The 27,327-nt window shown below is 37.6% G+C and overlaps 1 protein-coding gene across 1 annotated transcript in view; it reads right to left on the bottom strand.

The window, feature by feature from the left end:
- The window catches only part of Chd1 (chromodomain-helicase-DNA-binding protein 1), a 48,427-nt gene extending 25,182 nt beyond the window's left edge, over window positions 1-23,245 (bottom strand). The window contains exons 1-9 of the mRNA XM_019053519.2: window positions 22,664-23,245; window positions 12,605-12,900; window positions 11,302-11,395; window positions 10,407-10,549; window positions 4,164-4,364; window positions 3,137-3,309; window positions 2,007-2,176; window positions 1,381-1,540; window positions 59-408 (exon numbers count right to left, since the gene is read on the bottom strand). Of these exons, the coding sequence (XP_018909064.2) occupies window positions 59-408; window positions 1,381-1,540; window positions 2,007-2,176; window positions 3,137-3,309; window positions 4,164-4,364; window positions 10,407-10,549; window positions 11,302-11,395; window positions 12,605-12,900; window positions 22,664-22,672 (1,596 nt within the window). The 5' untranslated portion in view covers window positions 22,673-23,245. The remainder of the gene's footprint in view (window positions 1-58; window positions 409-1,380; window positions 1,541-2,006; window positions 2,177-3,136; window positions 3,310-4,163; window positions 4,365-10,406; window positions 10,550-11,301; window positions 11,396-12,604; window positions 12,901-22,663) is intronic.
- Between the last annotated feature and the right edge of the window lie 4,082 nt (window positions 23,246-27,327).

Below are 27,327 nucleotides of genomic sequence, written 5' to 3'. Positions count from 1 at the left end.
GGATGCTTGACTGACCCAAAATCTGATGAACAGAAGAGAAATCAAGTTAGAATCTTACCTGGATTGTTTTTCCCAGACCCATTTCATCTGCTAAAATAACGGAATTTTCTTTGCACCAAGAATGTATGAGCCAATTAAGACCGTGCATTTGATAATCTCGAAGAACTAAAACTTGATCACCACCCATATACTCGGGCTGCGTCATAATTTCTCTAAATTTCGGTCTCGTTTTCAGTGCTTTGCACAGTTTGGATGGTGTCCGTTTTGAATCTTCTCGCTCCCGGAATTCCGCTATTTTTTTCGGCCACTTCCTTTCGATCAAAGCGGCATCTTCCCACGTTGCTTCTGAATATGGTAGCGATTCCCATTTCAAAAAATATTCATGAGCACCATTCGCTGATGATTCCGCTAAAACACAGAACAGGAAAGGACAGGTTAAAATATTTAGCTTTACACGTTTGGCACTGCTGAAATGCATAAATGATTTCACTATTGAAAACTGATTATAAATATTTAATCCATAAAACCTGAATTTGAGATAAAAGTCTTTTTGTTGATGGACAAGCCATTTTAAAATGCAAGTGATGCAAGCGCCAACCAGCGCAGCACATTGACTGGAGCTCGACACTGTCACGGCTACGTAAGCCGCGAGCTCATCTCACTTGCACACTCCGCGCCCGTCAGTAACACGGGACTCACATCGCACTGCACCCAGCGGACCTCATGCAGCTGGCCGGCTTGCCCTTTCCAACGGCCCTTCTTAGGGCCACCACACGATGAGCACCTCTCATGGCTCAGTCCATACAGGTTAACATCAGCTTGGAAAGTAAATCAGTTCTTTTGATGCATTTGTAGGATAAACATGTTTCTGATTTAAAAACGTTCAAAGAAGCCTGACGATACTTTTACCAGGAATTTAACATAGTGTACATAGAGTCGTAATGTTAATGGGAGACCTGGCATCATGTATTGGTCGACAAGTTCTTAGCCCGGTGTGCGCTGAGCTTTGGTCACTTTTTCAATACATTTTCGATCCAAAATGGTGATGGCAGTGTAGAATTTGTAATAATTCATATCCTCTTTGTTTACATCGGATGGCCGGGGCACCAAGTATTGAAATTAATCAATTGTATCGAAAAAGTGACCCGGCGTGAATCTGGAGTCTCGGAATTTGAGACCTAGAAAATACTTAAAAGTGACGCCAGCTCTCCCACCATTATTACGACTCCATGTATTCTAAGGAATTTAATTCTGTATAATACTGAACTGAAAATTCTTCATAATTCTGAGCAAAATATATTCTTTTCATGAAACCTATTGTAACAGGCCGACACAGATTTTAGTTCTACATTGATATGAGATATTAGATCGATAACTCACCGATAATCCTTTCGACTTGGTTATAACTCTTAAGAAGTTCTTGTTGAAGCTCCTGCTGACACTCATAATATTCATAATCTTCTGGTGTAGTGTGCTTTCTCCACATAGCTATTTCATCTTCTCGCTTGAGAAAATTCTCTACTTTCTTATATCCTTTAATCTGAAAAAAAAAAAACATGGCAAAATCATAAGTTTATTCTTTGCAACCAGCAAAACTACACCATGCTGTTTTTCGAAATTCTATTGTCGAAGTTCTGCCCTGAATTTAAACTCTTTTGGGCAACAGAGTCTTAGCAATGTTGCTCTGTTTATATGTCCCGGCTGGTCTGAACCGATTTTAACAGAAACGCCCCAACTTGCATCAAGTTTGAACAATAAAACAAGCTTGAAGTTTTATTTCTTTGTAAAACTCAATGTTAAAGGCAGAGTTGAATGACTGTTTACACATTCCAAATATTTTTTTTTTCTCGGAATTTTTAACAGGACACAGTGTGGAACTGATTAACCTCTTTGACTTTACTGGGTTGACCAATTTTCCGGAAAATTTATCAACTTTTCCAACTTCAACTGCAAGATAATTTTTAAAACTGTCCAATAGAAGAATAGAAAATGTTTGAAATACTTACTTTTGGGTCTTTGAGTGTGGCATCCGACTCCCAAGTGTTGTGTATGTGCGACCAGCCTTTCCATTTGATTAAATATTGAACTTCAGTATTTTCTAAATCATCAGGATCACAGCCTTCATTAGGATCTCCATTCTCTTCAATTGCATATATTGTCGTTTGATTTCCGACAACTGAGAAAAAATTGACGATGCAAAATTAGTTTCAGATTTACCTGGACTCATCGGATCACTGCTAAAATATTCCTCATTATTTTAGCAATAGACAAATATAGAATGATAAAAAATTTAAGAGAAGGGTTGCGACTTATAGACTATTCCTAGGGGAAAAATTATTGATCTGATCAATACGAAGAGGGCTGTCTCACATTACTAAAATTGCAGCCCATCCTATTTGATAATGGTAACGCTTAGTTCCAGCGTTCTACCGGGCCGATTTTCATGATTTTTGCGGCTATCGACGGGCAATTGTCTCTAGATAAGCCAACTCTTTTCAGATTTTCAAAATATGGCCCAGGTTTTTTTATATTACGTGGTAAAGTTGCGAATTCTCCCATTTAAACAATGTAAATTTATACTTTTTGTCATAGTTCGTTTGAGCGTTCTACCGGGCCGATTTCCATGATTTTTGCGTAAATCGACAGGTAATAGGCCCTAGATGAGCCCGCTGTAATCAGATTTTGGAAAAAGGACCCAGGTTTTTTTAAAATCACGTTATAAAAGTGAGTGAGTTTACAGAATGCTCCGGTACTGCTTAATGTTCATTCAGAGCTCTTAAAAGCTTCACAGGGGCCTAGTCTAAATTTCATTGACAAGCATTGAATTTTACAGCAATGGTGAGACTGCTGAAATGCGTATCTTGGTTTCAGTGTTTTATTTACACCTACTTTATTTTTTAAAAGAAGACATAATCAAAGTCATCGTTTGAAATTTTCACGGAATGTATCTCACAAGGAGAAAAAAGTCACCGCAGTTTTCAAAGAGTGACATTAATTAATATTCCCTATGAAAAATAAAACAAAAGTTAGGCGAAAAAAAACTTTTCTCAAGAGAAATACCGATGTATTTTGGCACAAAATTGAAGAGAACAGTGAAAATATTAAACTTTCCAAGAGGATGAAAGAGACAACTGACCTCCTTTCTTTCCACGTCGTGTTGATAAAACCTTTTCGATGGTTTCAAAAGATTCTGTCGGAGTCTCTTCGACTTGAGCATACTCTACATCTACATCAACTAGATCTTCTGATTCTGTTGGGTCATCACTAGCTTCCTTGTAACTGACAGCTGTCGCCCGCCTGTTTGAATTTCTAAGAACGAAGAAAAGGTAGCATTGAAGTCTTAAATAGAAAATTTGACAAAAAGGAAATTTACCATCTACTAGAAATTTGTAAATGAGATATAAAGGAAAAATTTACCTCTAATACTTTAAAATTTTAATATTACTTGAACATTTTCTCTGTATTTTCATTAAATTTTTCTCAAGTTTTCATAGCAAAAAAAGAGTCATCTTCCGCAACTTGCCAATAAGGTAGTCAAATTTTTAAATTTTTTAGTTCCATAAGTTGAATTCCAACATTCCCTGGCATAAAGAAAAAAGTGTTCTTATTTCGGGCATCTTGGATTTGATTGATGAAGTAGGTGGGCACAGACGCTTATCGTCACCATTGGGTGGTTAATGGAAGAAAGTCATTCTATGTAAAGTGTTTGATAACATATTTATAGTTGAACTAAGCAAAAAAAAAAAAAAAAAAAAAACGGACTTTATGGTCATTTTTCATACTGTTAATTTCAGATTTTGCTGAAGTATCGACGCCATACTGCACCCGCCTATGTCATGGGGCAAACAAATTGTAATCAAACACCTCCCCTTCTTCCTCTAAGACTTTCTAGTGTTTTTTACAGAGTTCCCCCAAAATTCCTGTTTTCCCATGACAAAAAACTATGTGAGGATCCTTTACTAATAAGAAAGTTTGTGTGGGATGAATTTAATGAAAAAGTTTGGACACAACTGCAAATCTGCTATTAGAGGTAACCTTTTGATGATATCATAATCTTTGGAATGCTAAAAAATACGAAAGATGACATTTTACAGAGGAAGTTTCACTATAAACAAATTTGATCGTACAATATGACTCCTGCCTATAATTTATGGTAAAATTACCTTTTTCTTCTATCATCATCACTATCAAAACTAGATTCATCAGACGATTGACTGTAGCGTCTCCTAGAGGCCGATGCTTTTGCAGGCGCTTTTCTCTTGACATTTGCTTTGGCTGTTGGCCTTTGCCGTATTGATTTACTTTTGGGAACTTCTTCTTTGTCTGTCTCACTATCGTAATCTGTCGAGTCTGAATTCCAGTTCCTGGAAAAAGAAGAAAAAAATACAATTGGACCAAATAGAAATTGCAGTTTACCAGTGAAAGGACATCTTTGAGAAATATCTGTTCACGGCAAAACACATTTATAGTTTTGAGACAGCGAATTTGCAAAATTTGGAATGTAATTCTGCACAAATACGTCAAATCATTATAAAAACATGACAATGTATTTTCAAAGATACACAGATGCTGTATGACTGATTTTTAAAACGAAGGCCGATTGTACATCGACGAATTTAGTTTTGCGCATAGGCCGCTCCAAATCAAATGTAAACTGTGCGACGAGGCGCAGCGCGGCGTGGCGCGTTTCAAAGATATCGGGTGCTGATTGGACCTATCTCATCTCATGCCAACGAGGAAAACGGAGGCACATGAACAATTGACAAATCTGCTACTTTTTCAAGAAAATATCTCTCAGACAAGCATCTATAGATGCAAACTATGATAGACAGCGCAACACCGCGGTCACTCGAAAATAGAGCTAAAATTTCATGAGGTGCAACTGATTTTCTCTCCTAGACGCCGCGCCGGAAGGTTACATGGAGTTCTTTGGGACAAAGGCGTATGCGGGTATCCGCCCTTTTTCGGGAGAACGCGTTTTCTGAAATTGGATTCTTCCTAGTTTCAGGAAATATACATAGTGTACTAAAAAGCCCTACCCCCCCCCTTTTTTTTTTACACAACGATCCACGTTATCTTGTAGGGATCATAGAGAAATGTAGTCACAATGTTCCATTTTTGCAAGTACACTCTCGAAGACTTGTTCTTTCAAACTAATTAAATTTCGTGCGAAGATATGGGCTAGAATTAGCGCTATACACTTCTGAACTTTCAAATGCGACTTCCGCGGAACTACTTTTTTGAACACACGCCCTTGTTCCAAAGAACTCCTTAATTCAGGATATACTTTCTCGCGCAGGAAGTTTGAAAATGACGCAAAACTGGTCCGCTGCTGAATATGAAAGATTACACAAGTATGCACCGAAAAAAAAGTTAATGCTTTAATATAGCGAATTCTCATGTAATATTTAGCCCTGGGTCCAAGTATGACTTCCGTTTGTCCCTGTCTCTGCCATTTTCCAGGCGAATTGGGATTATTTAAAAATGAATTTTCCTAGGAAAAGATTTTCTGGAAATTAATGCATGATTGAGATAAACCGAAGTTATTCTTGAATTTTGGAGCCAAAGTTACATGGACACTTGCCAGACAAGTATCGCATATCGCATGTCCAAAAAATATGCCTCCCTTTTTCTGATAACGAGGTTTTCCGGTCAAAATGGCATTATCCACCCACGAATCCTATATAAAACTGATCCGTTGTTTTGAGTCCTGAAGGACAAAAAATCATTTTATTCAGATAGCTAATTTTGCTACTATATCTTTTTTTGTTTCTGACCCCGAATCGACTATTGTTTTTTCCACAACCCACTAATTTTCCGAAAGATCGAGTTTGGAACACACAAAAAAAAAAAAAAAAAACCACCTTATTCAGATGCCAAAATACGCATGTGTATAAAAATTCGGATTTCGAAAATATTGGTCAATGGTATAAAAAAAAATACGGCCATTCTCTGATTTAGCAGCAAACATAGTTAAAGGAAGTTCCTCCATGAAGAACCTAGATCAAATAATTTTCATGAAATACATGTATCCTTTTGTATTTTTAGTTACTAGATCCAAAAATGACCTTATTCATCTCTATCAAACACCAGTTTCCTATTAAAATTAAACGTTCTTCGCATGTACGGACTGGCTCACATCTAAGAGCGTAGACCCTTGGCCGGTTAAGGGAGATGTAGTATGATATTTCCCGAGGGGATGCACCCCCCTTACGCGGTGGGGGATCCAGAAAAGTTTGGCAAATCATCACAATTTCACGCTATTTTCAGGATCAAAGGTGATTGATAGCACAGAGAACATTTTTAAAATTGAACGTGTTAAAGTAACTAACAGACTTGTGTATAACGAAAAAAAAAGAGAACAAATCACATGCTACTAGACGCACCGAAGCTCCGTTATTTCTAGACGCATCCAACCTCCCTTATTTCTAGAGAAACTGAGGCAGAGCTGATGACCTAAAATACTGATTTTAAACACTAAAAGTCTGAAAATGATGAACCCAAGAAACATGTCAGCTGGAAAGATCTTATTAGCCTCCTCGATCGGAAAATGAAACATGCAATCTAGTGAGTGCAAAGTGAAATTTTGAAGGAGAGAGAGAGGGAAAAAAGAGTGCTGAAACTAGCAAAGGTTAAGGTGTCCAGTAAGGCAAGTAAAAAAAGAGAGATAGGAACAAATCAATTAAATGCATCAGATATCTATAGCAGGAAGTCCCATTCAGCAATCATTTTGTTGGAAATAAGAATGTTTTCAGACGTGACGGAACAATTGGAGCCTAATTTTCTGCGACTGCATAACCAAATTTTATTGAAATTCACAGACTGAATGGCCTCGTTTGGATCCAATGTTGAATCCTGACTATTTGCGAGGGAGGTGCAGTCATTTTAATGATATTTTCATCAACCCTTAAATGCTGAAGCCGGGTCAAATTGACTCGAGCCTTACTAACAAAACCTGCCCTGCAGATTGGACGGGGCCGGTTCACGCGAGCTTTAGATGTTGGTCTGCAAATCATTCCAAAAAAGAATCGGACATGGACCTGAAAAAAAAATCGAGTATCAACACAGCCGAAGACATAGAGAGACCTATTTGGGCCTCTGTTTTAACTTTTCTCCCGAATCTCAGCGACACCGATTTGGCAGCATATAGCGGAGTGTTGCGAGTTCACGCCCCGGGTCATTGCGCCTTCAATTTTGCAGATGCAACACGGACATTCATCAAGCATGAATAGTCGTATCTCTGCGCCGTCGTCAACGCCCATCCTCTCCCTTGCTCCATTTCCATATTGTGTTGATTTCGTTTGTCTCATTTGTCGTGGTGCTTCAAAGGCTACGTGAGCAACACAGCCGAAGGTAGGAAAAACGTAATTCGGTCTCGCTATTTAACTTTTCTCTTGGATATGACTAACAGCATAGAGCAGAGCATTGCGAATTCACGCCTCACGACTCACGCCATCGCGCTTTTAATTTTTCATGTGCAATAAGGACAATGGACATCCATCTAGCACAAATAGTTGTATCGCATTTAGATACCTCATATTTTTTTAAATTTGATTTGAGTTAAATTTAAGGTTTCATCATAATTTTTGTTCTCCTCTTATTTTGCTATGCGTCACAGGGGCGCATACTCGGCGCGCCGTGGGAGCGTATTTGACAGTAGTGGCAGGTCGGCCTTAGGGTCTGTCCGGGCCTGGTTCTTCGAAACAGCCCTTGTTTAAGGAAAACTTTGGTTTTCCTAAAAGTGTTGGAGAGAAACTACCTGTAGTCCTAATTGAACTCAGCGCTTAATTGCATTGGGATTACCCATAAACTTCCTGACGTTTGGTCAGAGGATGAAAAAGGAGAAATCTCATTTGCACTCCTAAGTTATGCAAGACAGACAGCTTTGAGTCCATCTGCGTTTCATTTTTTACGATTCGGAAACGGTCTACTTATTCTAGCAATAGCTACAAAATATTTGGGAAAATTTATTTTCAACGCCTAATTTTGAATGTATTGTAATCATTGAATTTTTGTCTCATTTCCGATCTGCGAGGAGTAAAAACTTCGTCATGGCATCGCAAAGGTGTAAACTATTTGAACGGGGGACCTACATGTCATTTTGTAATACTATTTTATGAATCAAGAGTATTTTTCTTGTCCAATCTATAAGAGTCTGGACTTTGGATCCAACATACTTTTTTTCCACCCGAGGGAAAAAATTAAATAAGACTGAACATTTTGAAACCTTGCAACTGAGAGACATCGATTCCAAGTTTGCTACTCCGCTTTGCTGACAAGTGGGAAAAACAATGAATTAAATGGAAACATTCACCCATCAGCCATTTTGGGAGGAGAGATGGGTGAAAAGTTGATCTACTGGACTGAATGACACTATATTTCTACTCCAATTTGCTAACTATTATACTCCCTCTACTGGCAATTACTAGCTGTTTCTGAGTATCATCAATTTTGCTGGATATTTTTTTTTAATGCGGGGCAAAGGTAAAATTAATAATCTGTCAATGATATTACGATATTAACTTCCCGCAGAATTGCAGGAACATTTCATTCGGGATTCTTTCATTAAAATGGAGGAGAATGGGTGATAAAACGGTCATCAAAAAGCCTTATTTAAAAGCGGTCATTTCCAATCTCGCTCTGATCTTCGAAATACTTTCAGGGTCGATAGAGAATCACTTTCCAAGTTCAAAATACTGACGATTTTTGAAATCAAGCAATTACGGATAGCGGGGAAGGGGGGGGGGGGCAAAGATAAATGTTCAAAGTCGCATATCTCGTGAACGGTTTGTCGTAAAGAGATGATCTTAGTCTCAAAATTTAGAGAAAACCACAAGCTTTCAGACAATGGTGACAAAATTGGGTCATTTTGAAAATGTCATCCATTCCTGTCACGTTGCCGTAGTTCAAATTTTCAATTTTTAGCTGGGGCGGTACCTTTATATGTCACACCTAGACAAAATCATTCGTCAAAAATGACAATATCAGGATAAATGATTAATATGCAATGGATACAGGATAATCAAAGTTTTCGATCATAAAAAAATCTATGTTTATCTTCAACGCTTCTCTGGGTAGAAATAAGAGAAAAAAAGAGTAATTGCTAATAAAAGCCTACTATTTGAGCTTTTTAAATTTAAGTCCATCCTAGAGAAATGATTTGAAAAAGAGTCACGATTTTTTAAGGTTGATGCAGCGAGCGTCAGCTGAGGCTAGTCCTGTAACATTCATGTGTCTCGATATTGTTCTTTTTTAATAATTTTCTTCGGAAATGAGCTAATGGGGTGTAAAAATGCATAACCTTGCAATTCGTAATCGCAATTTGGGGGCATTGGTGATCTTGGGACTCGGAACAAATTAGGTCCAAGTGTACCGCATCCACTTTGAAAAATCATATCTCTCCTCCAACTTGTTTCCCGAGGATGAACTTGTGCTTGTTTTAAAGCTTAAAAGGTCTACTTTCATCAGAAAATATTTTGATTACTTATTGTGCGATTCCTTCAATGTCTCAGCTGAAAATAAGAAAATTTGAGATACGGCAAGGCGGCAGCAATGGATGAAATTTTCAAAATTGACCAATTTTTTAAACATTGCCTGAAAGCTGGTGGTTTTCTCTACATTTTGAGACCAAGCTCATCTCTTTACAACAAACCATTAGCGAGATATGCGAGTTTACATTTTTTACTTTGACTCCCCCCCCCTCCACCTCCCCCTTGATTGCCCGATTTAAAAAATCGTCATTGTTTTAGACTCGGGAGGTAATCCTCTATCAACTTTGAAAATATTTCGAAGATCAGGCTTGAAAGGTTGAAAATGACCGATTTGGAATAAGGTCCTTTTTTCCTTGCTCTAGTCACAAGAACAAGTAGAGGCAAGTGAGAATTGGATTCGATGCGCGATACGTCATTACGAATCTTTGTTTACATTCCAAAGAGCCAAAAACGTAAATTCTCACGGTGAATGAGTGAAAATGTCTGTGTGTGTTTCATGTGCGTCTGTGTTAGTGACTACGCACTCACAGAGGAACGCGTGCGTCTTCATGAGAGCGTTATCAGGCAACGCGCCGCGCCGCGCCGTCGCTAAATAGTCACCAGAGACTCTGCGCAAAACTAAATTCGTCGATAGTACAATACGCCCTTGTGCAGGATAACTCTGCAATTCAGGAGTAAATTCATCCAAGAGAGGATTGCAATATCATCTACACATGATGGTTTCTATTTACTCAAGCAAGGCATTATTATTAGGTTATTTAGAGAAGAGCTATTTCTAAAAAACAAAACAAAAAAATTATTCTGGAAGTAACAGACTTGAAATTTTCATGATTTCCTAATAGTAAACCTGCTGTAGTTTTTTTAACTAAAAATGGATGAATGAGGGGAGGATCTTAAAGTATTTGAGAAACTTACAGTTTTGTTTTTTTGGAGGATCCCCTACTTCGTGTTTTCTGCCGATCACCTGAATCACTTTCTTCTATCCTCAACCTTTCTGGTTCTTTGCGAGATCTACTTGATCTCCTAATTCCATATACGTCCGGATTATCTTCCCAAAACTAAAATCAAGAACAAAAAAAGAGATTACACACGGTGATAATTGGTTTGATCAAATAAAAAGATGGGGAAAAAATCACTCATTAGAATTTAACAGTAAGAGAGAAAAAATCAGGTTTTTAATGTTTTTCCTCAAGGGTCAATCACTACAGAGGAGGTACAGCAAAGTATTCGGGAAGCAGTCATCATTTTTTTAACAGTGTTAACACTATGCCACGATATTAAATATTTGCAGCGATGCACTTTAAGTCTTTTCAAAAATTGAATTGTTCCACTATGGTATGGTGCTGCAAATTTTTATCAGTTGTCTTTTTTGAAAAAATGATTACCAACATTTTTAAAATTGCCGAAAAAAATTCGGACTCGATGTTTTTTCAAAAGACACAACATAGATTTGTGTATCTCAGAATCTAAGGGCCAAAATTAATTCATGTCGCAGAGGTCTAAAATACTCTCACGATCTTGGTGAGAAGATTTTTTCTTTTTTTTTTTTTTTTTAAAAAAAAAAATGAGTCTCATGAATTTGAAAATTGTCTACCTACCCACATAACTTGTGAGCTATTATACAGATTGATAAGACTTAGACATTTTTTTTCTGACTTTGCCTTCATAATATTCAAATATTTTTTGTAGAGTAGGATACTTTTGAATATTCAGAAGATGAAGCATAAAGTAATTTACAAAAGCAATTGCGACAAATCAGGTTACGAAGAACTCCTGACTGACAAAAACAGGAAAAACAGCTGAGACTTACCTGCTTTTTTTGGTTTCGAGAATTCCGAGAATTAGAAGAACCTTTTTGAGGGGTTGTTTTTGAAGAACTCGGTGATGAAGCAGAATTTGACTCACTAAGAGGGCAAAAATATACATTAAGAATTAAAAATGAAGAAAACTTCATACACAGAAAAAAATTTTTTTTATAATTCTAAGACAAGCTCGAAATATATGAGAGGCTGAGAAAAAGGCAGGATTTAGGTTTGCAAATATGTTTGGACCAAAATAAAAGTATGTATGTCTATTTATGGCTGAAGACATTGGAGTGGTCAATTTTGACATTTGACAATGACTGACCATGATGGCTCCACTTCTAAATGCACATGCTACCCACCTGCTTTTGTCCCTGTGTTGTCCCTGCATGTAGATCTTTTAAACATAGAGGGCTATATTTTTCCTCTAAAGGCTGAACTTTGCACCTCTAACCTCGCACTTTGTTACAACCAGTCATATAGAAGGCACTAGAAAGCCTGATAGTGTTGCGAAAAAGCTCAGGTTGATATATACATTTTACATCGGTATATCCTTCCTTAAGGATACCTTTATGAAAGAAAACTTCTTCAAGAGGCCACCACGCAAATCCAAAGTTACCTGAATGATACAGTCCACGCCAAATAAGCGGATGAATTCTGTTATGAAATGAAACAAAAGATCTGCCATCGTAATGGGTCAGTTGCGCGGGTCACAGAATCGTGTTTTGATGCTTGTTTCTTATTGATTAGCTAAAAATAATATCTGTCCAAAGCAACTTCATATATTCAATATGACCAAGATATCGCCCTTTGAAAAGTCGGGTTTTTGACGTCATCCACCGCGGTAGTGACACCCTTGGTTTCTTCCACCAATTGCTCTCATCCGAGTTTCACAGTGAGTAACCAGTGCAAATGTGTGTTTCCCTGATTGATGAAAGCAAGGGGGAAGAAACCAAGGGTGTCACTACCGCTGTGGATGACATCAAAAATCGGACTTTTCAAAACGCAATATCTCGGCTAATATTGAACGTAGAAAGATGCGGTTTGGACAGATCTTAATATTTTTAGCTAATCTACAAGAATCAAGTACCAAGACACAATTCTGGGACCAGCACAACTAGCCCATTCTTGCATTTATTTTCAATGCTACACTGATGACACAATCTTCCGGATCTATGATCGGCGTAGCCTCCTACCTCATTTTAATCTCAATTTCAGGATCTTGAAGGGGTCTTATTTCAATCAATTCACGCACAAATACATTCAAAGAGAAGAGAAAAGAAAGAGAAGGAATGAACCAACAAAATTTACCTTCCAGAGCCTGACTGCTCTTCAGCAGATGAAGCCTCGGATTTAGATTCATTCTCTGAACCATCGTTGCTTTCATCATCCGATCCTCGATTACTGCTATCTTCGTTCTTGTTCTTCGAGCTGTTATGACTCGGAGGTGAGTTATGAGTGCTCTTGTCCGATTCGCTTTCACTCCCACTGCCCGAGTCGTTCTCATTTTCATTATTGCTTTCGACCGAATGACTTTTCTCCGATCCACTTTGATCCGAGGCATTGCTTTTGTCCGACTCAGAGCCGGAGTCCTCTGCTGATCCTTCCTGCAACATCAAAATGTCACAAGTTTCATTGTAAGTATTTATTTACACACACAAACGGCATACACAAGAAAGACAAATTAGAATGCAATTTTGGCAACACATCGAAGTAGGTAGAATTGTGTATCCACAAAATGAAGGAGAATTATTTTTCGGCTGGCGCAGAGACTTTAACGCAGGAGCAGAAAAGTTGAACGAGTCGAAACGCGTGATGCATCCAAGTACGTAAAATTGCGTATCCACAAAATGAAGGAGAATTTCTTTCCGGCTGGCGCAAAGACTTTAACGCAGGAGTAGAAAAGTTGGATGAGACAAAATCCGTGATACAACAATTTCGTCCTCCGAGAAGGTAGAATTGCACGTCCATGAAATGAAGGAGAACGCGAACTCTTTTCAGCTGACTCTAGAGGCTTATTGTTAGACCCAGGAGTAAAAATTTGGATGAAGCGAAACACTTCATACAATATTTTGACTGCCAAGAAGAAAAAATTGCATATTCACAAAATGAAGGAGAACATGGTGTTATGTATCATCCCAACTACTCAATTCAATCAGTAGCAGGTTACAAGATGACATGCCTTAAAAAAGACCAGAAAGGGTTAACAGTTGGAAAATCAGTGATGTTTCAGTGAACAGCGGATGTCAGAAATCCCCTGAGTTTTTCCACGAATTCTCTGACAGGGTGTCAAGCGATTTACAAAAATAAAATTCCCAGACATTACCCTAATTTCCCTAACAAAAATAGTGTATTTCCTTCGGAAAATACACTAAAACGGCCAAAAAACCGGGGAAAAATTGAAAATTCCCTGACAGACGAAAAAAATTATTCCCCGACAAAAAAAAAAAAGTACTCTCGATTTTACGACACGGTTGAACTGATCGGATGTGAGTAAGAATTTATTCATGTTTTAGGGATATAATGTAATAAATAGAGCAAGGTATACGGTGCCTAAACTTAAACGAGATGAGATACGTTTGCCTCATTTTTAACATTTAAAAGACACCAGTGGCAAAATTCTGGTACAAATTTTAGTATCGATTTATGTATCTGAAACTCGATTCATCATCCATTTTCGACAACAAAATATTCGTGTTTTTCGATTTCCCTGACACGAAACTCGCTTGCAAAATAAGATTCCCTGACAAGCCGAATTTTTGCAGACTCCCTGATTTCCCTGACATTTCCCGGTTTCTCAGGTTGCTTGACACCCTGCTGACTTTTCCCGATCGTCTCGAAGTCCCCGATTTTCAAGACAGCCGGCGACGATCAGATAAGAGTCATTGTTAAAAGTTAGAGGGTTTTTCCGATAAAAATATGAACGGCAGCAATAACCTGCGATCAAAAAGAAAACCTAAGCTCAGTTTCTCCCCTCGATCAGTGAGTGAGGGAAGAGAGGGGTGATACACCCCCTCCCTCGCTGAATATTGTGCGGTGGTGGTGATGCCAGTCCCTCAGGGGGTGCATCTGCCACTGTGGATGCGAGTACTCCTTTTGATGATTTCTCTTTAGATCCAGCCGGCCGATTATTGAAATTTATAGACAAAGCTATAGACAAAGAAGATAAAAGGGATCCTATTGGTGGAAGCGGGTGGTTGCAATGGACAAAGGAGGCAGGTAATAGATAACTAACGGCAACCCACAAGAGAACCGACAGTTAGTCTATCGTTTTCCCTCTTCGTCAGCGAAGACCACCAGTTTCAACCAATGGGATCGCTCCATACTCCCTATGTCTTCTGTGTCTATAGCTTTGTCTATCAATTTCAATAATCGGTCCGCAGGATTTCAAATCAAGAGAGAGATAATCCTCTGCCGCAAGCTAAAATGACGTCCGCTCTGCTGTTCTGTCGTGCTGAAGAAAAACGCCGTAAAAGCATTCGAGAGTTGCCAAATTTCCGTAGATAAAATGATCATTTTTGGGGAAAGTGATAAATATTTTTCCTTGATAATTTCTGACACATCGGATAAAATTACGAAGAAAATTCTCTGAAAATTGGAAGAAGAGTTTTCATATGTTTACCAGGAAATTCGTGTTTTATCAAAGGAAACTTAGCAACGCCCGAGGGTTCATACAGCGCTCTTCCTTATTACGGCGGTGCTGATATCTTCTGCAGGGTCATAATTTTAAGGGGATGGAAATACTAACGTAGATTATTTCCATTCCTCGATTTTCCTCGTTTTTCATCGACACGGAGGGCGCAGTGGTGATTCTTGATGGTTGGCATCATTGTTTTTCTTCCAGTTATATCCATTAAAAAAAAAATCGATTATGGACAAGGGGAACTTTTTCCTTCACTTGAAATCGATACTTTTGCATACGTTCGAATGGAGGAAAGCCAGTGTTGCCAAGTTACAAGTATCACTATTGAGAGGGCGAGTGAAACTCCATCCAACATCCGGTGGTGTAGCGCCATGCTAGGGCAAAACGCCGAATGCCTATTTAGACGATGCCAAATATCTTTTCACAATAACACATTTTCTGGAAAGGCGAGTATTTTTCTTGAAATTCACAGAGAATTTAAATCCCACCTTTACCGCGAGTACTAAAGTTTCAAAAGAAAATATTTACGAAATCTCTCGACAATTGGCATATAAAGTTATATCTTAGTTATATTATCATATAGTTATATCATAAAGCCTGTGTCACAGTATCGGAGCTAGTCATCAAAATGTCAAGGTCAAGTGCTGCGATTGGTCAAAGTCATCGAATAAGCCAATCACAACACCCGACCTTGATATTTTGATGGATAGCTTTGATAGAGTTACGCAGGCTTAAGACGATTCGATAACATGCACTGAGTACTCTTGCGGGAATATCCCTTATCAGCATGACGGCATAACGATCGGGTATTGTCTTTTGTATTCGTTCGAAGAAATAAATGCAAATGCTGAGGAACATTCTCAGAACTTTTTATTACCCAAGAAGGTCTGAACAGAAAAGAACCTTCGAGTTCCGGACTTCAAAAGGTCAGTCCTTCCGGTCCTCCTCAGCGCGCTTCGCGTTTGAGCTAACAAGTGGCAATTTGCAAATTGGCAACGCTGTTTTTCCTCCATTTAAATGCATTGGAAATATCGATTTCAACCGAGGCAGGCTACCTCACCAAGAATCGATTGTTTTTCATACATTTAAAGGGCGAAAAAACAGTGTTGCCAACTTAAAAGAATCACCACTAAAATCCTTGCTTCCACTATGAGTGTGATGACGGAACAGCATAATTTCGAATACAGCAGAGTTCCATCCCAATGAATCGAATTGAAAAATTATTGTGAGAAATTTCCTAAGGAAGAAATTTGGTGAGATACCTACCGATGATAAATTCAGGCCATATTGGATGAATTCAAACATGTGCTTAAGTCTCAGTTTGCGTCTGAGTTGCGAGTTTTTACGTTACTTAAATTTTGAGGAGGAAGCCCGTTCCGGCAGGACTACAAGTGGACCACATTTTGCAATAAAGAACCACTATTTCTAGATCATTTTAGAAACATTATACATGCCATTGGTTTCCCTATGCAGTTAGGTGCTTCCATAGAAGAGCCAGAGATATAGTGGTTCCTTATTGCAAAATGTAACACAAGTTTCTTTGAGCGTTATTGATACCTGTAGTAGGTACCTTAATTTGAGGAGGGGGGGGGGGGTGCCGGTGCATCCTACCATAATCAATGAAATCAAAAATTAAAAAATCTCGGCTCACCACTGTATTGTGATTATTTGAAAGTTTCACCATCGATTCGGTAGGTATGCAAATGCAGGGGTGTCTAGCAATTAAAAAAAAAAAAAAAAAAAAAAAAAAAAAAAAAAAAAACCTTGACATTTCCCTGATACAAATAACGGCCAAAAACCGGGGGAAAATTCAAATCTCTCCGACAGACGGAAAAAATCATTCCCCAGACAAAAAGGAAAAATTCCAAATTTTTCGACAGTAATTTTTTTTCATGTTTTAGGAACAACCTAAACTTATCGTCCAATCTTATTCGAGATACTTGTGCCTCATTTTCAAAATTTCAAAGACATCAGCAGAAATTCTGGTAGAAATTTCCGCAAAACATTTGGTCGCAATGGTCAATGGTCGCAAAACATTTTCCGGAAAATCCGTAATTTTCGTTTTCACTGACGTTTCCCTGACACGAAAATCGCTTGCAAAATAAAATACGCCGAAGTTTTGCAGATTCCCTGACGTTTTCCCTGGCCGCCGAAAAAATTCCCTGAAGTTTCCCGGTCGCTAGACACCCCTAAATGTCAACTGACCGCATGGCGGACAGTACTAAGAATACTGTGCTTAGATTTACTTTTCGCTAGAAAACAACGCGAAGGGGTCAGGAAAAGTAATGACCGAGGTTGACGTAAAGCTCCGGTAGGTAGGTTACATTGCGCAACGCATCTGGACACTGAAACATGTTTTGATGGATACTACACGTCTCAATAACTTCCGCCTCGTGGGACGATGGCGTCTTCAGAGTTGCCAAACATGATGTCAAATGAAGCGATTGATGGATTCTCCTTCCATGAGAATGAGCAGAACTACGGGCCAACCGGCAACAAGACAATCCATTACGAGGCGCGGACTGCCAATAACGCCGCGGCACGAACCAGGAGGGGAAAAGCCGCGAAATTTGAAGTTGACGACGGCCATAAATTTGCTATGGCGGATCTTCAGCTTCAGCGCGATGAACACTGGGTAGGTGCATACAGTCGATATATTTCAAATTTAAACCCGTGGGTGAATTATTTGAGAAAAATCAAGATTTCAGTCAGAGGATAAATTACTAAGGAATGATCACGCCGAGCATAATCTCCATGAGTCTTAAAACAAAGTCAAACAGACTATTTCTAATTAACGGTCGATATCAGTGCATTAAAATCGATTGCAGATTGAAAACAGTAGGTACTTCTAACTTAATTTTAAAATTTTGGAGGATGATTCTCGAAACGAGAATTCCTTGCAGATAAGTATACAGACAGAAATTTCGACTTTCCCAAATTGTCTACCAAATGGTTAAAATTTGAATAACATCGATGCACTGCACAAAGGCTGAAGATCCACCTGAAATCTCTTGATCAATACAGGGTTCGAGAGCCTTTTCAAGAGTCCATTGAAACCCAAGTTTTCCAAATCGTCTTTTATATGATACCTGTTTGAGGCATCCCAATTGCTTTCAGATAAAATCCGGGATCCAATGAATTACTTGGGAGAGAGAGGAAACTTGAAGGCACTTAAAAATGTAAATATCGAAGTCCTGAACTCTCAGGCCAACTTAGGGCTCTTTAGAAGCCAGTAAATTCCTCGCCAAAATGATCCAGATTCACGAGTTCTTTGAAAACGAACTAAGTGCAGCTTGGTTCAACATCAGTCTATCTCCATTTAAATGACAGCCCCTCAATAGAACAAGTTTGCGTTTGGAGTGAAAGGATGCCCTGACTTCCGTGGCTACAGATCTATATCTCTAGTAATTTATGAGCGTAGCAACTATTTGAACAAGTACTTAATTTTACTTCTTTGAACCGTCAAGTTTTCACTTACCTGAGTCGAAACTTTTTTTTCTGGAGGCAAAACAATCCCATGAGAATGATAGAGGAAGATCGACCAAGAGGACTGCCCAGAATAGCAACTAAGCTCAAGTTTCAAAATTCCCTAACTTTTCACAGGGGGAAAAAAAAAATACCCAACTAAAGTTGGCAAAATTCCCTGACCTTTCAAAATAAGAAATCTTTTGACTATTTTTGGAAATTTTGGACCTTGTCCTAATCATGGTCTTTCCTCAAAATGAAAAGATTATTTAATCTATTCTACTACTTCGAAAAAAAATGGAAATTCCTGAACTATTTTCGTGAAGATAAACCTTGCACTTGACAAGGTCTTTTCTCCAAATGAAAAGACTCCTTGACCTACAGGAAGATTCCCTGACTTTCCCACGAATTTCAAGGTGCCTGATTCTTACTGAATTAATTTCAGGCACATTTAACACAGTATGTTGCTGGCTGAAGTTAAAACCCTGACTACAACTTCATTCAGAAGTTAAAAATAATTGTCACAGATACCTAATATTAATTAAAAGAAAAAAAATCAGATTTAGTTTTATCTTTTCTATTTTCTTATTTATTTATTTAAATACTTTTTTATTATTGTCTTTAAAAAGGAGAAGAAAAATCATGACTTGGGACTCAAAATTTTGTCTGATGTTTGAACCCAAAATTTAAAGGCATTTTGGAATCAACACATGAATAAAATAATTTTATGTAGGCCTCATTGTTTCATGAACTCATCACTAAGATTCCCCCCTTTTTTGGTGTAAATTACAAATTGTGTGGACCCACCCTTAGGGTACAACAACTTAACTTATTTCTTAAAAAAACTGAACTTTTTTTAATTTAATTCATTGGTAGCACAGGAAGCACAATACGACGGCTTTGACATCTGCTGATTTTATGCCTCGAAAAAAAGAACAGAGAATTCGCATCAGAAAATATTCTTGCTTCATTTGGATGTGCTCCGTGAGCTCAGTTCGAAGTTTTTATTAATTTTTTTTTAGATACAGACAAATCTCAACAGAAACGCATTAGGTAAGTTGCATCAAGACTGAATCGAGGAAAGGGAGTTTGAAGTTGTATTCCAGCAGGAGACTCAATGTTCAAGATCAATTTTACGTTACAAATATTTTTTCTTGGCTTCTGATTCTCCCCAAATCATGTTTCTCTAAAATGCGACTTGTGCGTCTTGTTGAGGTAGGTTCATATAAGAAATTAAAGAAAATTTGTTTTGGAGAGAAGAAGAGATGTTCTATGCTGCCTAATTCTGACTTCGTCAGAGAAATATACAAATTTAAGAGAGAGTTATTAGTTTATACACTGTACCGGTATGCAAATTCATAATGCTTCCAAGATAAAATTCAATATTAACTCCCCATAATGTAAAAAACGAGTCCCTGCTAAGATTTTTGTCTCAATACATGTTGTGAATGGTATTATGCTCAGCCCTGCCAGCAGTTTCTACTCACAAATGAAATTCCTCAATTAGTGAAGTCCCATATGATTCTTTCAAAAGTTCTATGGCAGAATAAGCAACATGACAGTCAGCCAAGAGGACTGAAGTTCGTTTCACAGGTTCATGTACAATACTGTTTGTAAGCACAGAGTTAAAAAAATGTACTTATTATGGAGGAACATATGAACTACTTTACGCAAACCAATTCATCTCGCAATCATTTGCCCAAAGATTTCCAGCATGAATCTCGAGAATAGACAGCGAGTGTGATATTGGGACAAAAATCTAACTAGTTTAAATAAAAAGACCTACCCTGGGGACTTTTTACTTGACTTACGCCCATAAAAGGGCAATATGATCAGCAGGGCAATCAAAGTTTCTTTTTTCAGCGTATTTGGAACCATTATTATAAAAAGCAGGAACTACTAGAGCTGGCAGTAACATAAACTGAACAGGCAATCAATCTCTCCGTACACAAAGATGAACAAAACCTTTTCATTAATTAATAAAATTTATTTTCTCGTAATGATTTAGAATAAGACAGATTATGCTATATCACAGCCATCAAAACCCAATAGTAATCAGAAATAACTCTGATGGAAGTGTCCTAACGGCATATCATATAATGCTGAAGAGCAAAAAGCTATTTTAACTGCAATATAATGGTGCCTATTGCTCTTTAAAAAAAAGGTCCCAATGTATCCTCAATGTCTCCATCGGCCGATGAAAGCTGCGCTTTAGATTTATGATGGAAAGATAAACCAATAGGCTAAGTAGAAGAGGACACTTCCGCCTAGATTTGTGTACTAATCTTGTGAGAATCGAGAATATTTTCTCGATAAATTGACAATAAGCATCAAATAAAAATCAAGCAATTACTCGGTGTGTGTACTACAAGTTCATGTTGCTCACTGATGTCCCGCAGGATTTTAATCTTTCAGAGCTGTGCGTTTGATAGCAAAATCACTAATGTGTGAAAAATGAAAATTAATCCCAAACTTTGATGAGTAATGCATGAAAAAAATCTGAAAAGGATCTTCCTCATACTGACTGACATTAGCGCAAACCTGGGGAGGGCTATGCGTGATAAGATAATCAATTTAAATGCTAAAAATTAACAAGGCTTGGGGCATTCTAGGTAAATTGACTTCGGAGAAACAATAAAAAAAATTCAGGAGCCTATCAAAAATTTTAGGCGAATAAAAACAGAAGAGTCGAAGGATAGAGAACCAAAGAATGGGCCATTGTGCTGTTGGAAGAGCTTTTTTTCATTCTTGTACTGATGGTGTAAAGCATGTAAAAGTAGATACTTTTTCATAAGACCATGAAAGCAGGCATAAACACGGGTATAAAAATTTACACAGTATTGTCTCACATTTTATGATCAGAGAGCAGAGGAAACTCAATACGGAGGAGATATCTGTCGCTCAATAGCAGCAAAGAAGCAATAGAAATTGTGTTTGTGGAATTGAGACAGGTTTCAATTTGGCAGAAACTTTGAAAAAAGCTCTGACTAGAAAAAAATCTAAAACTATTTAAAGGACAAAGAGATTTAGAGTGGTTGCAGAGGGGAACGGAGAAAAATTGTACAGCCGTGTATCAAAAACACACGGGAACTTCAATTTGAAAAGAACAGAAAGGAAACTGAGCAGGCTAAGAAAAATTGGGGCAGACTGATCAACTGAAGGCAAAGAAAAACCTACAGTCAACATGACAATGACGCTAATTATTGAATGTGGCTTTCCCTAATATCGCAGTTGCTGGCATGCATGAATTCATGCGGCAACCAGAACATTTGAAATAGAATCTGACAAAAGTAGTGGGGAAAGTATCAATCAGGATGATGACATAAGCTGATGAAACATGAAGGATATGGTAGGTAGAGAGGGAGCTATAATGCTGTAAGAAAAGTGCAGGGCTCGCAGTAGAAACTAATACGAAAAGGGAGTTCGATAGGACCTAAAATAAAGAAGCTGAGAAAGGTAAAGGGCACTTAGCCAGTTTCAGGCCACTGAAAATCAAGGTAACTTTGAACACCATAAATACAAGTGAGAAAAAAGTAAAAAAACACTAGGGAGGTCAGTTCCGCTGAGAATCTCACTGAAACTGAATAAAACTGCGTAAAAGGCTGGTACAAGCTTAGGAATAAAGTTAAGGAGGTAATTTTCAAGGAGCTTAGGCTTCACCATAAGGTACACTTAGGAGTGGAGTAATCCTCTAGATTTTGGCTCTAGGATGCCTTGAGGCGATAGAAAACAGCTACTCAGGGTCCTGGAGATTGAGACTAAGTCAACTTCGGACTTAAATTGCAAAAATGGGTCCCGAACAGAATTTGATAGTTGTGACCTCATTAACCTTCACAGTTGAAGAGCTATCAAAAAATACCCCCAGAACTGTGGCACAGCCCTCCGATCACCCCTTTAGAGCCATTTAAACAAAATGTAAACAAATAATGGGGAAAATTGAGATGTGGTCTTCGGCGAAAAGTTCATGAGCCTATTTTAGGCTGAGGGTAATTTAGAGGCAAGAATGACACAGAAACGTGCTAAAAGTCTAGAAAGAACGTTGAGAGGATGAAATTTAATGAGTAAAACATTAAAAACACAATAAAAGATCTTATAACCTAGAAAAAACGCGAAAGTAAGTTTCTTCGATTCAGCTCAAGGGCTCATGGTAAGGAACACAAAAAATGAGTCTAGTACTAAATTCAGCAATAGAGAGGGTCGATATAAAGAATTTATAGATGAGAAATGAAGGAATAACTGTTTAATTACACTTTAATCCTTACCTGAGTCATACTGAGAGGATTTCTAAAACTTGCTACTCCGTGCTCTATCAAGTGGTGGGGAATGCATTATTGTCCAAAGAAATGGGAGAATGTCTTTCATTACACACAAATGCAAGCGATAGCGAGAAAAAATAAGGGAAAACAAACTAAAATTCGCTTTGAACAGAACGAAACAAAACACTTGAGTAAAAATTTCTATCTCACAAGGGCAGCTACCATATCCATCTTGATAGCCGAGGCAAATAGGCAGTATTGCCTGGGTGGAAAAAAGACGAATCTAACGCGAAATTTAGCACTAGAAACACTTTAACAATACAACTGTATAAGAACTGCAAAATCTACGAGATAACGTACAAAAAGTAATCGGTTTGACGTAAAAATTCTTCACATCCGCACACAAGGATGGCTGGGGCGAAGAGATAGTTCGGCCATTTTGAAATCGTAAATTAGGTTTCGTGAGGCGGACCCACAATGCACTGCGCTGTAAACGTGTCATTTTCATTGGCGGACGTGATTGGTAAGCAGACGTAATCGGCACAGTGGCGTCCTTTTCAAATCGTGCGCGCAATGGAATCAATTCCCCTGCGAAAGAATAAATGATTTTCGTCAAAATCACATGAGAAAAATACGACAAAAATTAAATTAATCGTGAGAAATCTCCCCGCAACCCGTCCCATCATTTCCTGCTTCTACACCTTGCTCTGAAATATTCTTTCCGTGAGGAAACAGGTGCTGGGCAGAGAAAAATCAAAAATATTCACATGAACAAGTAGCTTTGTCTCTGTCACATGAAAGATTCAACAAGGCAACAGTGATCGTGACGAAGAAGAAGGTCGTCTACGAAATATACTAGAAATTCAGCAATACGCTCACGGCTAGTAATCAAAATTTCGTTCTGACACTAAAGTAATACCTCTTTCAAACACCTCAATTTTCGAAAGAACAGAGGCAGTAAATTGAAAATTCGAAAAAATCAAGTCATTTGCAGTTACTGATGGACAAAAATAAGGTGACATGGAAATCCATGTCTCTACTTTGACCCCTCCCACCCAAGGACTTCATTATGGATGGTATACCCCTCTTCCTCTTCACAAACCAAAGCTAATGGTGGAGATAGATGCAGCACAACATTAAGGGCGCATAAGATGATTAAAGTCAAAGATAAAAGTAGATAATAAAAAAAAAGACATTTTCAGAGCCTACCAGCCCGGAATATAAGAAAAGTAGAAAGTAACGAAAAAAGACCAAATTTATCACGAAATACCTACAAATCAATAGTTTCTCTCCTACAGGAATCTAATTGATAACTTTTTTTTTCTCAATATTTACAATTTATAGAGTGCCTGCCACATAACATTCAATCCCTCAAGAATGCAACAGAAGATCTGCTGTCTTACGTTCAAAATTATAAATTTAAATTAGAATCAAGATGACGATCCTTCTGTCTAACTGTGGAAATGCTCAAACTTATTCGGTATGCACTCTACTGATGGTCTATCGAGCATGATACTACATCAATTTTTTTCACTTCCCCAGGAGCGCTGTTTTTAGGGGGAAAATGTAAGAGATCTAGAAAAATATTTTACCTAGATTTTAAGTCGAACAAAATCTTGAGGTATTGAGATGATTTAAAATCTTTAAAATGAGTTAACTCTGTTGTCAGCCAAGTTCAAATTAATTTGTCAATGAGCATGTGCGCCCTGAAAGGAGTGAAAAGTACACATTCTCGATCCTGGCAGCTCTATTTTTACTTAAGATGAGTGGATAAAATTGAAATCCTTTAGAGTCAATGAATTCTGGGGGATCATCACTCAATTGAGAGCCCTTAGGGAGAACGTTCTTAAGGAAAAAATTTTCATGAGATACATGCAACATCAAGAAAAAAATCTCATCAGGAGACAAAGTTGAGACTCTTAACTTCTTCCTTTCATCATTTCAATTTTTTCTGTTGTGCTTCATTCGAAGAATCGAATGTTGGTGTCTTTAACAAAAATACTTGTTTTCATCACACAGTGGTCCACAACAGTCAACGTTCATGTAATATCTGAGGCCATAAAACTTCAGTTAAGAGCCTTCTTTCGATGGTGGTGATCATTTCAGAACAGAGCAACCCGTCAGTGATGCTTCAAAAAGAGAACAATTACCGACTTTTCTGTGTTAAAGAAGAAAATGCGTAAAAATGAAATATTTAATACTAATTATAGTAAAAGTTATTATTGTCTTCTTAAACCTACATCTCGTAGAGTACTATACTGAATGAGACATTTTAGGTCTAGGGTCTACATTTTATGAGAGAAAAAAAGGAGGACTTTTTTCCTCCTATTAGAGTGGGAAAACGAATCTACATTTTAAATTGAGACAGAAAAAATTCTGACACAATCCAAATTTTCTCCTTTGCTCCATTTTAAGAAAAGTTTTCCGAGAAATAAAATGCCAAGCACTGACTGACTGACTACTGCTTCAGTTTAAAAATGTGCTTCTGGGGACTAGTGATAGGGCATTATAGGCACAAAAATGTTAATGGTGAAAGTGCCATATTCAGAATTTTTTTTTTTTTTTTTGGGGGGGGGGGGGAGGCGTTTAAAAATTGTCAAACAACTACAACATCTTTAGACTTTTTGTACAAAACTCTAATGCCAGCAGGTTGTATGTCTCTGGAGGTTTTGCTGGGATTGAAGAAGATCATTAATAATGTATTTCACCTTTGAATAGATTTTAATTATTAAAAAATGCTCTAATTTTTCCTAACGCAACTACTAACACAGGCTTCTCTAGTTTACACCCCCGCAAAGGCACTCTTTGCAGCTAGATTAGATTGAGACTGTTAAACCAGTCACACCACAATACTATTTTAAATGCGTTCATAATATAAATTAGGGAAGGAATGGAGACATCAAGGTTCAGTTGCCACTCTTACAAAGTAGTTACTGTCAAAAGTAAAATTATCAGTAACAGAATAAGCCAGAGATAATTATTGGTACATCAGATACAATTAAGCTTAAATTAATACAAGAAAACATCGGAGAAAGGTGATGCAATATATAAAAAAGAAAATCTACCAAATTCAAACAATACAATTTCAAATGCCTGTTTTAGTGCCAAAAAAAATAACGATAAATGAATCAAAAAGTATTAAAATTATATTTAAATTAATAAACTGTTGAAATCTCATGATAAATGCTTTTAAATGACTCAATCGACTGTTTGCATGTTAATTTGGATCACCGACTTAGATGCCGACCTTACATTGATATGCTCATTAGACATTAGTGAATTACAATTTTAAGTTGACTATTTGAAAAGAGATTCGAGTCACAACAAAGAAATGTTAACCCCTGATTTTTCCCCTGATAATGGGTTGCATATTAGCATTAGGAGCCTTGACTTGCAACAGAAGTGGGGGAACCGCTATCTTTATTAAGCGCCTGGAACCTGCAAGAACTCAACTTTTACAGAAGCAACGGTAGCGTATAATCAATAAGTGATACGTAATGCCTAATGCACACAGTTTATTGAAATAAGACAATAGCTACTCCATTGTTGTTAAACTCTGAGTGCACTCTTACATACCGCAGAACTTACAATGTAGTATTGTTTTGTGGAATAGGGGCAAAGGAAAAAGAAAGTAATTATCACTTACAAAAATGTCGGAAAAAGTTAGGACTGATTGGATACAAAAAAAAATTGTGAAAGAAAGGAAAATTCTGGTACTTTCTAATGAATCAAGGAAGTCTTCATTGGAATCGGAATTAATCATTCTGAATTGAGAAGTTCTGAAATTTCTTTGTTGCTTCTAAGACTAGAACCATCTCTGTCAAGAAGTATTGAGAGAAAATAATTCTCCTAAGATCTGAACACTTGCTTACTGGGAAACTTGATGAGATGATATCATTTTTTTGTCATAACATTTGATATAAGGGTCATTTCAATTGTAAACTTCCAAATAATTTTTGGCCTTAAGACAAATTTTCCTTGATAACTCAAAATGCCACCCTGACTGTAATATCCCTGATACCCTTCATCCAACCGATTGGTTCTTTTTAGTCAACAAAACAATCATGATAATAAGTCGGTAAGACTCAAAAACGGTTTGGACCCAAAAAATTGGTGCAACTTTGCAATTTAGTTCCTTACAAAATTGCATGCTCCATGATGAATGAGTCACAAATCTTTGTGCCTTCTAAAATTTTGGGATGAAGTTGAGACATTGGTTTAGTGACTGGCAAGAAAATCTAAATTGACTCTTACGAGTGGATTCACAGAGAATCAGAAAAGTTAAATTAACCCTTCGAGGCTGTAATTGTAATTAATGTAATTTGGTGGTGTAGTGAAAAAAAAAGTAAAGAAAAGAGGAAAAAATAGAAAGAGAGAGAGAGAGAGATACCCTCATTTTGTATTTTCTGAAGGAAATATGCTACTGCATCCTCTCTCATGATGGGACTCAGACCTGAGAGGAGCATCGCTCGTGAGTTTTAGATCACAAATAAATATACCGTTCCTTTTCTGTCATATGTATGTATGTGTATGCATGCATCTTTTTATACTTCCACTCTAAAATATAGGAATTTTAATGAATGCCTCTTAATTAGAACATTATGTTAATTTGCATGGTTGGAACGGACATTGCTGGTTTTTCCCCCAGCATTTTCCAATTTTAAATGGTT

This window comes from Bemisia tabaci, chromosome 6 (assembly GCF_918797505.1).
Source record: "Bemisia tabaci chromosome 6, PGI_BMITA_v3".
NCBI classification, from domain to species: domain Eukaryota; kingdom Metazoa; phylum Arthropoda; class Insecta; order Hemiptera; family Aleyrodidae; genus Bemisia; species Bemisia tabaci.
The sequence above is the reverse complement of the archived record's forward strand: the minus strand, read 5'-3'. Positions and strand labels throughout refer to the sequence as shown.